Source organism: Lathamus discolor, chromosome 4 (assembly GCF_037157495.1).
Source record: "Lathamus discolor isolate bLatDis1 chromosome 4, bLatDis1.hap1, whole genome shotgun sequence".
NCBI lineage: Eukaryota > Metazoa > Chordata > Aves > Psittaciformes > Psittacidae > Lathamus > Lathamus discolor.
In genome coordinates this window covers 73,071,979-73,087,326 of record NC_088887.1, presented here as the reverse complement: position 1 = coordinate 73,087,326, position 15,348 = coordinate 73,071,979, and the positions used below count along the sequence as shown (strand labels likewise).

Here is a 15,348-nt window from a genome sequence, read left to right as displayed (position 1 = left end):
GTGCATCCCCAAGTGCACTCACTTCAATTTAAAATCCTTACGTGAACAGATGACTGGAGAAAAGCTGCTGTTAATCTATCTGTATTCCAAATGCAAGCACATCCGTTTGGTTCTGTATGCTGTAACAGCACGTATTTACCGAAGTGCTGAATGTTCTGTTACTGAGATGTCACAGGCAAGTTTCCCATGGCACTGTATTCAGGGGTGCATTTTGCAATAGCAGAGCTAGATTTGCTTCGTCAAGGGGGTAAGCCTAGCTTTAATGTTTAAGAGCACACAAGCCAACGTACTTAAAGATATTAATAAAAGAGGAATTAGAAACCATTGCTCGGACTTAGGCATTGTTCAATTTACCTTAAATCCATGTAGCCATAACGGAAAACCACTACCTCATTACACTGGCAACACTGGTTAGAGAACAAGCACATGTCCACTCATTTCTTCAGACTTGTTGCAACCAGGTCAGAAGTTCATAGCCCCAGTGTCTTTGTAGTGTTAAATTATTACATTAATAATTAAGGCAATTTATATGCATAGAATGAGGGTGATATGAAGTTCTGCAAGGACACCTCACCAGCTTCCAGGCTGCTTAGATAACCTGGGTCTTTTCGTACCAAGGCAGGTAGATATACCTGTACTTCGAAAAAGTTTTAATCCTTTCTGTTCCAAAATTCATATTTTTTTTTTAATTAAACAGGTAAGTTACCTCACTGTCATGTAAAACATAAAATCATCAATTTCCTCATTAAAACAAGGCAAAAGAGCTCTCCTAGCTACAAGAATAAGCAGCACCTGAATATAGCCTTGGTGGAAAAAAGCAAGATAAACCTAGAGTAACAGCATGAAAAACCAAAATGCTGCCCAATCGGCAGTGCATGTCACTAATGTTACTGCTTCCAGTCATTATGAAATGTTAAGTCAGCTACTAAGAGCACTGAGAACAGTGGAAATCTCAAATTTTGGACATTTTTTCTGGGGAGACAAGTAATAGGACATGGCATACACCACTCACTCAGGCTCAGCTCTGCAGCCTTTCTGTCCAATAGCCATCACTTCCAGTAAAGAGACACACAGATTTAGGCAGCAAGACCGAATATTGAGTCTGTGGCTAATTTTTCTTTTACACTGCAAGACATTCATTTTAATGATGAAAACAGGCATGAGGATGAAATCCATGCCACTGTCTCAGAGCTCAGAGCCAACATCTTATGGAAATACTTCAGAAGAAATGAAGGTAATAATTTATTTGCGTGAGCATTCAAACATGGTCAGGTGAAAAAAAGATTGTATCTGAATTTCACTACAAGCTTCACAAACACCTATTACTAAACCTGAACAATACACAGTGTTCAGAATTTGCATTGGCACAATTTAAAACTGAAAAACTGAAAGAGCTTATTCTTTAGGAAAAACAATAATTTCAAGTTTTGAGAGACAAGGTGAATTAAAACAACCAGAAATAGTACCATAATTCAAAAGTCACACTCAGAATATAGATTAAGAAGAAAGAAATACTGGAGAAATAAAGTTGTGTCTTTGCTGAGGTACTAGTAGAAGGTTCCATGGTACAGGATTAACTCTTTCAATGGCAAATCCTTCACATACGAAAATCAAACCAAGAGTCACGTATCACAGAGTTCAAAATTTACATGTAATAAAGGCAAGGCAATACTCAGTTATGGCCTGTCAAATATTTACCCCACTAACATTATCTACAAAAGCACTTTACCATTTTGTACACAGTGATTCCTTATCCACGTTGAAAGGCTTTCAGTTAAAAAAGACATTATATACATATCTGTACACAATTCCAACATATGCCATCTCCCAGTGGAATTCTTAAAGCAAGATACCTGAGGTTTCTCAATATCTTCAATTTCTCTATCACAAACCTAAATATACATTTCAGATTTTACAAAAAGTCACCTCCCTGGAATATGTGCATTATCATTTTTTAAAAAAATTATAGCTTTAAGTTGATGAAAAGGACTGCCTCCATCCGAGAGACTTCCTTTTCACTCTTGTTATGTTTCGGAATGTCCTTCCACCAAAGGGCATTCCAATGAGAGAGGAACAGAACAACATTAGGGTGTACGCCTTCACTGCAGATACTGTGGGATTTCAGTTGTCTTAGAAAAATCAGGAACAGTAGGTCAGTAGGATGAAGTACTTCCTCCAGCTAATGAGTATCTGAAGGAGAAAAGAAATAGTTCTTGATGTGATTTTCAGAAAGGAGTTCTGCAACAACCGGCAACTAAAAGTTATTCCATTTTATGCTGCTGAAGTTCCAGCCTTTTTCATAGAATCACAGAATGGTTTAGGGTGGGAAGGGACCTTGAAGACCATCTGGTGCCAACCCCCCTGCCATGGGCAGGGACACCTCCCATTAGACCGGGTTGCTCAAAGCCCCGTCCAACCTGGGCTTGAACACTGCTGGGGATGGGGCAGCCACAACTTCTCTAGGCAAACTGTTTCAGTGTCTCACCACTCTCATAGCGGAAGCAAGCACTTAACTTTCTTTGAATAGAAATTATTTCAAATTAACACTAGCCAGATATTTGCATAATCAAATCTGCAGTTTTCTGTAACCTTTAGGGAAATAATTTCATTACCTCTGAAGCCTCTGCACAAGGTGCGACACCAAATTATCTGCAATGCCTGGACAAACCTCTTCAGCTAAATAAATGGCCTTTCTCAGTTCTTCTATGGAATCTGTGTTACCACCACACACTTCACTCTTCTCTCTCAACTGAAAGAAAACCAGGAAGAGATACATTAATAAGAGATTCATAAATATTTCTGTAAACAATATAAAGCAAAACCTCATAAGGAAGTGACCAACAGTGTTCACAATGCCAGGATTTGACTTTCATTATACACCTTCACATCCTGAAGGCCTTTTTCATCCTGAAGTTAGTCTTTGCAGTAGTTATCAGGATGTCATTCATCTTCACAAGTATTCCTTCATTCATATATCCTTTTCAACTGAAATATTACAAAGTATTCCAAGTAAGATGCACTATTTACATGCTCTGTTTACCTGTAGCCGTGTAATTTCAAGATGTGCTGCTTATACATACTCACTATAGTATACATACTTTACACCTATATGTATACACTGCAGGTGCACTTGTGCAAGCACTGGTGGAAAATGTTTTCACCCTATCACTTCTATTAACAGGGTACCCCAAGTACTCTCTCATTTTCCCCCCAGCCCCCAGAGCAAGGGATCCCACAACCAGCCAGGAACTGAGGGCTGAGAGGGAAGGTCTCAGTGCCTCACTAAGATTACTTAGGGAGAGTAGCTGGTTTTCTGTGCCGAAAGCTTTGACACCTCCATGATGACAAAAAGCTCAAATGGGCAGCTTTGCTCTTTCTGGAGGAGATCCATGGAGCAACTCACTGACTTAACTTGCAATAATTCCTGATGGTGCTACATAAATGGAACACTGAAAATGTAACATAAGGCTTCCCCAGGAGAGCAGAAACAGTGACCATACCCATAAGGAAAAGGAAACCCTGAAACAAGATTCCGGAACAGTTTGGGAAAGTTGTGGCTATCCTCCAGAAGTTGCATAGAAGAGGAGCCTAAAGTATGAACTAAACAGCAGGAAGAGGAGTCTAAAGTATGAACTAAACAGCAGATACCAGACCAAGCAGACCAAGAGTCTTCTCATACAGCATGAAAAGATACAAGTGTGTGAGGAAAAAATCTTCTGTAGCCTCTACATGTTATAGAGATGAAAGTAAATGACAATTTGGATAAGGACTGTAGTGAAAAATATTTGTGTTGCTACCACAGTGCTGGGGGAATCATACACTCACAGGGATCAGCAAATGGCAATTAAAAGAATGACACTGAAAATGAAGATAGGAAGCAAGAAAGGTAAAGAATGACAGCAACTAGTTAGCCATATCATGGGAAGGAAGAACTCGGAGCAGAGTTTTCTAGGAATCATGCAATAAAGGGCATGGCGATGAGAAAATGAAAAATAAAGAATGAAAACAGAAGATGGAGTGTGGATGACACTGGGTGCAGGACCTGTATCATGCCTGGTATTGGAAAAGGAGAAGGAAAACCTAAAGGAGACACATAGCACCCAGAAAAAAAATGTGTGGAAGATGGAAGGGTAGAGAATTGAAAGAAAATTCGCAAACAGAGGCAAGCAAGTGGATAATACATGAAGAACCGCAATGGAGAATGGCACAAAATAAATAAATCTCCATTTAAAGTGTTCCTCCACTCTACGCAGGAGAATGTCAGGCTAACTTAACACTGGAGTCTGACTAACCAATACAGAGGACATCCCCTTTAAATAATTCTAATTGCTTTATTGCACTGAGTATTTTTCATGTTCATTGCTTTAGGCTACCATGGCTGATGCTGCTACCATGCACATTGTCCTGGGTTCATCAGTAGCCTAATGTTCACCAGTAGTACTAATGAAGTACTATTAGAAGCAAAAGAAAGCTCTTAATAGCAGGCATGCATGAAAGCAAAGGGCACAGCTAAAGCTGTAACACAGTATGTTCCAAATGGGTTGTAGAAACCTTAGGCGTCATTCATTGTATTTTTCTATTTTTCAGAAACATAAATCCTGGACCTGTTAAATTTTAAAGCAAGGACTTACTTCCGCAAATAAAGGTGATATAACTGTAGACAGACACTGGGACAGAGGCCTCTTTGGGATATCCTTTTCCTTTAAAGAAAACAAAACTGTGATCAATTCTATTTCTAGAGTAAAGCATCCTCATTATACTCTGTTACTAATTAAATAAAAAAAGTAGTTCCAACATGCTACAGCTATCTGAGGCTACAGCACCTCCAACACGTGTAAGCTCAAAACTGAAAAGACAAAACCTAACACCCATACACCCAATCCTACTGAGCAAGTACTAAATCACAGACATGCTGATATTTACTAGCCTCCTCCCATATCACACAGTATTTTCCTTGTACTTCTCCAGTTCTGATACGAGCACACACACAGAATTTTCACAGCTGCAGTAGCAACCACCTGCCCTAGTTACACAGGCTACATAAAATATGATGGAGCAGCTCCCAGGCATCCCTTAGTCTGGCTTGGAGTCTGTTTTGGTGGGTTTTTTTGTGGGGTCTGTTGTTGGTGGGTTTTCTTATGGGGTTATATGGTTGATTTAGGTTTGATTATTGTTTTTTGGATTACATGCACATCCTATTTTTGCTACAGTGCAGTCTTTTTTCCTCCCCCAAACCCCTATCTTTGTCCTGCACTGGTTGAAGTTTACTTTACAAAAGGAAGATTTTAAAAATAAAGTATTGCCTGCTCTTCCTCCAGTGCTAATATTTCACAAGCTACAGAAATAGGACACATTTACAGAACACCCAAACATCAGGACTTACTCAAAACCTTTTGTGAACTGCTGAATAAATACACATTTTTAGCAAAAGTTCTGAAAGTTTTACAACTTAAATGCTTTTCAAGGTGTAAAATAAAAATCTCTCCACTAAATTATTAAAGCAAGAATTATCTCCTGCTATAATGCAGTCAATATTTTGAGCACCTTATTTCTTTGCAACTCCAGAGGCTGGGCTGCTCCATTCTCTAGGTTCTTGGGGTCCTTTTCTCTTATTGTAAAGATCCACTCTACTGCATCACTCCCACCTGAAGCCTGGCCATCCTGTTCACTTCAAGGGAGGGAAAACAAGTACAAAAAGTTTTATTACCTCCACCTTACTGTCCATTCTGCCCATTTCCATTCAATATACATGCTAAACATATAAACTACAGTCAAGACCAAAATCAGGATTCAATTGCACAGGCCAATAAGTATAAAGACAAGTATGAAAAGCAGTTGGTCTTTTGGGGAAACAAAATAAAACAAAACAAAACAAAAAAACCCAACAAAAAAACCAAAGATACTTCACTAGAAGTGAAATTAACTTCAAAGAGGAAAAGAGGCATTACAGATTTAAATCATTTTCCCAAGTTAAATAAACCAACTAACATGAAGTGTTCTATTGCTATCTGAAAACTGGCTTTAGCGGAGTATCTCAAATCATTCGGGAAGGCGATTAAAATTGGAAGATTTCATTCCCTTTTTTGCCTAAAAAACAAGTGCAGACTCTAGCTCAGAATACCTTTGAGGAAGAGAGTTCGCACCCATTAGCAGGGTAAATTTCCCACTTAAAAAAAACCCAAAAATGCCCAAAAAAGTACAGGTATGTCATGGCTTTAAACTAGATCACCATAAAAAAATTAATCTTTTGCCTCAATTTTGGGGCTAACATAGTAGTTTTTTTCCTGTAACTTGTGCTAAGCTAAAAGAACAAAACCATATATGCTGACACTAATCAATCACTGCATTACATTTCTCCTCTCATTACCATAAATGCCCTTCTCCAAGTTCATTGCTGTCTAATCTGTGAATTAAAAGTGATCTGCAGGAAAGCTGCCAATTAAAAGGGTTGCACAAAAAGTTACCAAGTCAAAAAGCATGTACTCAGGGTAAGAAAACTCTCCAAGATTCCTGCTTGAAGTACGTATAACTTCCGGCTGTCACTGAAGGAGGCAGTTCTACCTTTCTTGTATACATTAGCTCTAATCACTTGATCCAACAGAAAAATATTTACCAATTTGGAAAGTTAGCATTCCAGCATGCCAAATCAACTCATTCTTTTGTAACACCTAATACAAGAGCTGCTGTGGAAACAGAGGAGGGGAAAGCAGGCTTAGACATAACATTAAATTGCCTCATAAGCACTTAATAACCATTCTAGTTCTACTACTCTCCTATGACAAGCTATAAAAGCTGATATCCCACAGAACATGAACTGTAACCTCAAAGTTCAGTTAGTAACTGATCTGAAATCAGTTTTAGGACTAGTAATTTACCTTTCAACTCAGACATGGTTTGGGGCTGAAACTGTGATCACTGGAAGGCATGAAGCCATTATTAATGTAGGACAAATACACAGCTGTAATAGCAGCCAAGAAATCATAACCAGGCTGATGCTTGCCATTAGCACACAGGCTGGAATTGCAGAGAATAGCTGTGTTTTCTTTATTGTGAGAAATTTAACCATTTGTGAGTAAATTGTGGCCATCCCTTCACTTGATTTTCAGAAGCATGTAATCTGATGATAGTCACTATTTTAAAAATTACTCTTAGACCCATGAAGTTAAAGGTTAACCAAATCATAATTACTTGTTACTTGGTTTCCTAAGGAAACACATGAATCTATTGAACATGTCCATCAAAATTTGATGGAGAGAAGGAAAACTTGCAAAGGAGAAAAATCTGGAAATATTTACAACATTTCTCCTTTTTCAATAAATAATTTGACATTTCATGACTATGTGCTACAACTGCCCAGCCTTCCTAGAAAGTCAGTAAAAACCTCTCATTGAAAAACCTAGGTAATAGGGTTTGTACTCCAAAACCCCATTATCAGGGAAGCACTGTCCATTAATTCCCTCTTATATGCAAGGATACACTTCTGCCTCTTTATTGAGATAGCCAAAATGAGGGACAACCTGCCACCATGGAGACAACTCCCTTCCTTAGGTGACCACTGGCACACACAGCACAGTATACGTGCACACTGCTGCTGGGCCATTCAGGGCAAGGCCCACCTTCTGCACAACAGGAGTAACAGTTGGCCTTATGTCTAGGAAGGACCCTAGACCCTAAATAAAAGAGAAGGTATTATAGACTATGGGACAGAATTGCTCTCAGTGACTGTGACTTGCATGAAATCCCTTGCAATACCAAAATCAAGATCTCATTAGTTCACCAAGGATGTTAAGCTGAAAAGCTGTAAATAACAGAAGACAGAAATGTGCTAGAAATAACTACTTGGCTCCTATATTTATCTAAGGATATTTTAAACACTCAAACTTACGTATCCGAGTCATCAGAACTGGAGTCGTCGTGACTTTGTTCAGCTTTCCACCTCTTGTGCCTGTCGATAAGGTCCGTCAGATAGGAAGTTTTCTTTGAGTTGCGCAAAATAAATTTGTGTTTTAAGAGCTCTTTTGCAGTGGGTCTCTTAGAAAGAGAAAAACAAAGTGATAATATTTCTTTACTGCATTTGAGAGTGCCAAAAAGTACAAAAAGATTAAGAAATCCAAGTTTCAGTGATGATAGAAATGAGATTTTAAATCAGGTATCAAAACCAGAAAGAAATAAAACAAACCACAACGCTGCTGATATGTTGCCCCATATTAGAAAAACTGAACTGCGCTTTTTCCTGTCATTCATGTAAACCAGTCGGGTTCTCAACTACACACTGACAAACAGATGGAACTCACAAAGCTTGGGTCCTTGTTTAAGCAGGCCTCAACAAATTCCTTGAGGGATTTACTGAAGTTCCCTTCCAGCGTCGGGGGATTGTTCTTGGGAATGAGGAACAAAACCTTCATTGGATGCAATTCTGAATGAGGTGGCTCTCCTTTTGCAAGTTCTATGGCTGTTATGCCTAATGACCAGATATCTGCCTGTAAGAAAAAAAGGCTTTTAAGATTACTTTAGAGAATCGCTTGCTCTCCCCTCAGTGGGATGGGGGGGAAAGAGAATTGGAAGGGTAAAAGTGAGAAAACTCATGGGTTAAGAACAGTTTCATAAACAATAATAGTAGTAATAATAATATAATGTGTAACAAAAAGGAAAACAACAAAGAGAGAGAAGTAAGACCCAAGAAAGACAAGAGATACAAATGAAAACAATTGCTCATCACCAACTGCCCATGCACAGCCATTCTGTGAGCAGTAACTGCCCAGCCCACCTCCCCCCATTTTATTGCTGAGCACAAAGCCATAAGGTTCAGAATATCCCTTTTGCCAGTTAAGGCCAGCAGTCCTGGCTGTGGCTCCTCCCAACATTTTGTGCAACCCCAGCCTGCACACCGGAGGGGTGGGGTAAAGAGCAAAAAAGGCTTTGACTCTGTGCAGGCACTGCTCAGCAACAGCTAAAACATCCCAGCACAAATCCAGAACATAGCCCCATACCAGCCACTGTGAAGAAAATCAACTCTATCCCAGCCAAAACCAGCACACTTGCAAAGGCAGATTTTAAAACTTTACTGTAAATAATTCTGTATCTAAGTTATTCTTATTATCACAGTCTGATTTATGCCATTAACCAGTGCAGAGTTCCTTCGTTGTTTTTACTCTACAGCATAAAGCAGTTCTTTCATTCTTACTAAACTCACAAACCCTTTTGAAAGTGCTGTTGCACCAGCAGTTATAACTGATCTCAAAACACAAATACTCTTAAAAAGTAGTGGTAGAGTTATTATAAATAGCATTTTACCCACCTCATTCAAGTACACTATGTAAATATGGGGCAAGGCTCAAATATTGGTATAAGGGTAAATGCTATAACACGCACAAGATTTTCCTCAATAAGCATCAGCTAGTACAACTATCAGAAATTAATACATTAGAATATAATTTTCTGGGGTTTAACACTGTCTTACACATCATTCTTATCCACCAACTACAGAAATGCAGTCTAGAACAGTGTTATCCACCATCTTCAACCCAAGATTTCAACCAGTTAAGTATTTGGTCCAAGTAGCTTCTGAAATATTGACAGCACTATTCCACCTGATATGCTTTGTAGACCTTCTCCTGTAAGTCATGTCCTGTAGGCCAAGAAGGCCTGATCTAAATCAAAATACTCCAAGTCATGCACATGTGAATGCAAATCAAACAGCTCACTGCCAAGTTAGAGGCACAAATCAAGTCATGCAGCAGAAACCAGTGCCACCATTTAATTACGTTGAGGAGTTGGATTCCCATCGATACTGATGGCACAACATGCATATTGGTTTCTTTTAGGGAAGATAATATTTAAACATACTTGTTTCATAGGTTTTAATCATCAAAATGTGTTACTCTTTTTAAGGAATACTGTCTCCCTAGATCCAGGTCGTATTGCCAAATCTGCCTGAGGTAATGTGAGGTAATGCATCAAAATTCTCCATGCTTTGCTGACATAACAGATCAAAAGGTCAAAAGAATGGATAAATAAACCCTTCGGAAAGATGAAAATAAACTAAAATCATCACAGAAATGTCTGTTCCAAAGGACAAAACATTAATTAAAACTATTTATGTTTGGGGTTTTTCTGTTTCTTTTGAAGTCAAGGCAGAACCAAGACTTACTCTCAGGAAAACAGGAAGTTCTGAAGTGAGGTATCTGGTTTTACTCCAGATAGACAAATGCTCCCAAACAGAGCATTTGGAACCTCATTATGCTGTAAACAGATCTATTTTCAGGTTCTGGACAGAGGTGAGATTTTATCAACTGCTGTCCTTAAGAGGTGTCCCCCTAATCTGTGTCTGCTTAGTTGATATGCTAGGGTATCTTTGATGAACTCATACAAGACTACAGGCTGCATCCATTCCACTATCATAGCTACATTGCCTGACTAAAAGCCAGCTCCTCCTTCCTTGCTCAGACAGTATTCTATTGCTAAGAGCTTAGCTGCTTAATTTTGTAAGAAAGTATAGGGGAAAAAATCAGAGTCAATTAACATACCATCCAATTTATGAAATGACGTTTTGTTAACCCATATTACAGAACTGCCACCTCACACTGAGCACAGAGGATTACATATGTATATGAGCTCTAAATTTCATTTATCTTAATAACAGCATTATCAGGTAAGCTCTCCTGATGTCTGAGTATAATTGTGATTTACTTCCCTCTAGAAGGAAGGGTTTGCTTGGTTATGAAAGAACAATGTCACCTGTGAAGATGAGTTTTTGTGTTAACAACTAAGCATTAGTATTTCCAATTTATTCAGAATTCCAGTTTCTCAAGAGGAATGTGTTAAAAAACCAAATGGATAGATTTTTCTTCTGTCAGACTTTCAGCCACAGATGGAGCATGTGTATATATAAATATAAAAATCAAACTTATATGTGTACATGTGCATAGATATCCACATGCACACACAAATATATATACATAATTTTTTCTCCTCACATATTTGTAGCCGTCTACTGCTAGTGACCTTCCTCAACAAAAACTGAACTAAAAAGTCTAACACACCCCAGCTGCACACTGAACATGAAGTCCAAGATGGGGTTTGGAAGCCCATTCCTGTTGGAAGCATAAGAAATAACCGGCATCCCCAACCCCCCGATTCCTCTAGAACTGTCACCTCTCCTTTCAGAGATAAAGGACCTCAAACAGGGATATAAGTACCAACTGCATGTGTACCCAACTAGGTATTTCTAGAACACAATTGTCTGTGACAATGGAAGTCCAGAACAAGTGCAAATTAGTCCTCCAAATAGGGAGGGAGAAACATGACCTTAAGAAGTGATGACACTGTATAATCATTAAGTTTTACCACATGTTGTGACTTCTACAGTTTCAAATCTTGAACAAGAATTATTCATCCATGTTCACAGGAGAGTCAGCAAGTGATTCGTAGGTACTATTTTTTGCAATACTGCCATTCTAATGAGTAAAATTTAGACTGACTTTGAAGCTCACTCTTCCACATAGAACCAGCAGAGCAACGTCTTACTGAGTCAGACCAGCGTGAGGGAAAGGGAAGGGAGGGACAGCAAGGAGGGGTTTATGCAGCTCAGCATAACAGAAGTATAAAACCCAAATAAGCAAAAAACCAACTTTGACAGAACAATAGACTTGAGCCGTCTTCAGTGTATCTACTCCTTCCTGACAACTGGGAACACCCAAGTGCCATGCTGGTAAGCTCATGGAGACCCATAATGGGAATCACATTCCTACTGTGATCCAACTGTAAATTATAAGATATATCATGTTTGTCTTGCGATTTCAGTATGCTGCTGTACAACTCTGCTAAATCAAAATCCTGTGTAATGTAAATATCTACAAATAAGTAAATTTGATATTAAACATTAAACCCTCTCTGTATGGCATACCTAAGAGAACACTGTCACAGAGCAGCACAGACCTACGCAGTATATTCTTCCACGGATGAGTAACAACACTTTCAAACAACCCTTTCACACTCTCAAAGCCATATTCAACAATGTTGCTATTTTTTTCTAAAAGCAAGTGGAAACATATGAACATTTTGTATATATTTGCTCTCCTCTACTTTTAAACAACCACCAAAAATACTCATCAGTAGGGTGGGATACAAGGTGAGGGGATGTACTTGTCAACACTGTAACATTTCTTGCCATCTGGATAGGCTTAATACCTAGGAAACTTAAGGTTTGGATACAAATCAGGAAAGCTTCTTCTCTCACCAACAGCTTTTAGCTGCTAGGTATCATCTAAACATAACACCTATCTAGACGCAGCCAAATTCATTAGCTACATACTGAAGACCAACCCATGTAATTCCAGTTAAAAAAGGAAGGGACTTTGACGATGCCTTGAAATACCTTACCTTTGAATCATATGCTGATTGCTTTATTACTTCAGGTGCCATCCAAAATGGTGTTCCCACAAAGGTGTTCCTCTTTATCTGTGTATCTGTTAGCTGCCCAGCTACTCCAAAATCTGCTAGCTTTACTTCTCCTTGTTCAGATAGCAGTACATTAGCAGCTGGAATAAAGAAGGGCAAACAGGAAATCAAGACATTTGACACTGTAAGGGTGTTCATTTATATTGCATAAGCTCTTCTACTATTCTTAGAATGCAAACAAAAAACTATTTACCTTTAATATCTCTGTGGATTTTCTTTTCTGAATGCAAGTAATCAAGTCCTTTGAGTATTTCCCTCAATATTGTAGCAATCTGGGTTTCATCAAGTGAGCCAGGTTCTAACTAGGAGACACAAGAGATATTTGATACACATATATATGTATGTGTACATATACATAAAAAAAGGAGAAACAGAGAACAGAAATAACACTGACTATAAAAAGAAATTACTCCTTCTGTCATACCTCAAAACTTCCAATCTGCTAACTTTGTAATATGAGATACAACCCAGAATGTTCTTTTTAAAAAGACACCATTCTAAACTAAGTGGTCGTATGAACAACTGGAAAATAAATACTTCATCTAAAACATTTTTCAAAGTTTGTTAAAAGCTCCATAAAGACACAGTTTCAAGCTACTGCTTTGTGATCATATCACAGATATGCACATTGCCTTTGAAAAGCATCTATATTGTAATATGATTATTAACATTACACTGAACTTTGATGTGCAACCCTACAGATCTTATATGGACCCAAATCTCAAAGTCTGTTCAAGAAACTGAGGCATATAAAGTACCATATCAATCACATCCTTTTACTATGTACTGCATGGGATTTTGTGAAACCTTCTAAACCACAATGCAGACTGCTAGGCTGATAGAGCAGTGGGGTTTGCTTAGGGTTTCTTAGTAGCTAAAGTGAATGGGCAGCATCCAATCACAGAAAACACAACCTGCACTGAGCTTTTAAAACTACAATTCAAAACTGGGAACCCCATCCCAGGTGCAGAATGCGGCACTTGCTCTTGCTGAACTTCATGCAGCTGGTGATCGTCCAGGTCTCTGGTCTATCCACATCCCTCTGTAAGGCCTATCTACCCTTGAGGGAGTCCACGGCTCCATCTATTTCTTAGAAATACAGTTTTTTAATACTGGACTAAATTGTGTTTCTGTCTATTTAGAGTCCAATGAGACTTCAAACAGGGAGACTCTGGCGATGGGGTGGGGGGAAAATGCATTAAAATGCATACTAGGAGGAGTTGTGGTGGCAGAATTAACAGACAGGAAAAAAAACAAAACTTGTTTCAGCCACTAGTGATCCCTGATTGATTGAAGATTAGATGTTTATATCCTGCTTTCAATATTATGTTGCTTAGTTCCCTTCCATCTATACAAATAATCAGTCTTGTCTCACGGATATAACATTTTTCTGGCATTGACAAATATTCTTTGTCATTTACAGAGCATTGACAAATACTCTTCTTTACTGGAAGCAAACATTGCCATAATCAAATGATATATTACAGTTTCCAGAATTAAAAGACAGGAAAATAACTAAGTGAGGTAAAATAACAAAACCCATACATAACTCACTTACTAGATCAAGGGCAGAGCCTCCACCCAGATATTCCATTATTATCCATAATTTTGTATCCTGAAAAACAAAAAACAACAATAAAAAAGTAGTAAGTTCTTTTAAAAACAATGTTATTAAGTTAATGGGACTTGTTCAACACTTTTTACTGAAGAAAGAATCGACAGTTTCAAAACAGCACTAATGTTTCACTATTCCTCAAAGAATAGTCCAAAGACATTTTGAAGAGACATTATTTTTTTAGTCCCATCTGAGCAGGAACTAATTTAGGCTGTCACAAGCTATTTACACCTGTGTGTCTGTGTGTCTGTGTGTGTGTGTGTGTGTTTCTGTTCAAGAAAGTTTAAGAGGAAAACTACTTCATGTTTACCAATGGGTGAAAGCACAGATTAGAAATTCATTACTTCCAAATAATTGATGCATACTCTTAATGTCGCACTCCAGCTCATTTCATGGTACCTCTTCTTTGTACCAATACTAATAATGTAAGAATATAGGCAGTATCCAGGGAAAAAAGAGAAAAAAGTCTCTTTAATCCCTATCAAAGAGTCAAGCAGCAGAAAGAAACCTCTTGCCGTTATACCAGCTAAACTGGACAAGTATTCTGAGCCTGAGTTCACCAGCACATTAACTCCCCGAAGCCATCCCCCTATGTGTTCTTACCATACTCCTTAGTACAGTTTGCAAAAGTGTCTTCTGAGACAAGAGACTGACAGGGGCCACTCAATGAAAATGGAGGAGAATATACTTACATTTAAAAACCTCTTGATTATAGACATTCAAAATATCAAGTAATAATTACATTATATAAAATGCCATTTCCTTAGATAAAGTGTCTTAGTTTCGTCAGTTATCTCTATTTGTACAGATGCTTCAAAATATATTTTTTAATAAGCCTGACTCCCATGTAGGTTGAATTTTATATTTATTCTTTGCACCTCTGTGTTTCATTTTCTTGAACAGCCAATTGTCTCTGACCTAAGGAAGAATACCAGTACATTTCTTCACTAATGCTTATTCATCTGATACATGGTACAAAATTTTAGACAACTGTGTTAAGTAAAGATGAAACAAACTAGCAATAAATATTATTTAAGGTGACTATACCTATTTGCTAACTTTAGCTAGTAAAATAAAAGCTAACAGCAACAAAAACCAAGCTACTATATTCTCAAGGAATGGCATGTTAAACATTCCTATAATACACAAGATAATACAATATAAGATATACAAAGAGCAGACTCAAATCCTTTCTTTCTGCTGTTTGCAGCATGTTATTCCCAAATACCCTACAAGGAGCAGTTGGTCCATCTTTCCTTGTAGTACCAGCCTTG

The 15,348-nt window shown here is 38.1% G+C and overlaps 1 protein-coding gene across 4 annotated transcripts in view; it reads right to left on the bottom strand.

The window, feature by feature from the left end:
* Positions 1-1,229: 1,229 nt before the first annotated feature.
* The window catches only part of STK24 (serine/threonine kinase 24), a 49,150-nt gene continuing 35,031 nt past the window's right edge, over positions 1,230-15,348 (bottom strand). For all 4 annotated transcript variants that reach the window (XM_065678025.1, XM_065678026.1, XM_065678027.1 and 1 more), the window contains 9 exons: positions 14,018-14,074; positions 12,653-12,761; positions 12,382-12,539; positions 8,295-8,480; positions 7,886-8,031; positions 5,545-5,668; positions 4,632-4,700; positions 2,613-2,749; positions 1,230-2,190 (listed from right to left, as the gene is read on the bottom strand). In XM_065678025.1, coding sequence (XP_065534097.1) covers positions 2,154-2,190; positions 2,613-2,749; positions 4,632-4,700; positions 5,545-5,668; positions 7,886-8,031; positions 8,295-8,480; positions 12,382-12,539; positions 12,653-12,761; positions 14,018-14,074 — 1,023 coding nt within the window. In that variant the 3' untranslated portion in view covers positions 1,230-2,153. The remainder of the gene's footprint in view (positions 2,191-2,612; positions 2,750-4,631; positions 4,701-5,544; positions 5,669-7,885; positions 8,032-8,294; positions 8,481-12,381; positions 12,540-12,652; positions 12,762-14,017; positions 14,075-15,348) is intronic.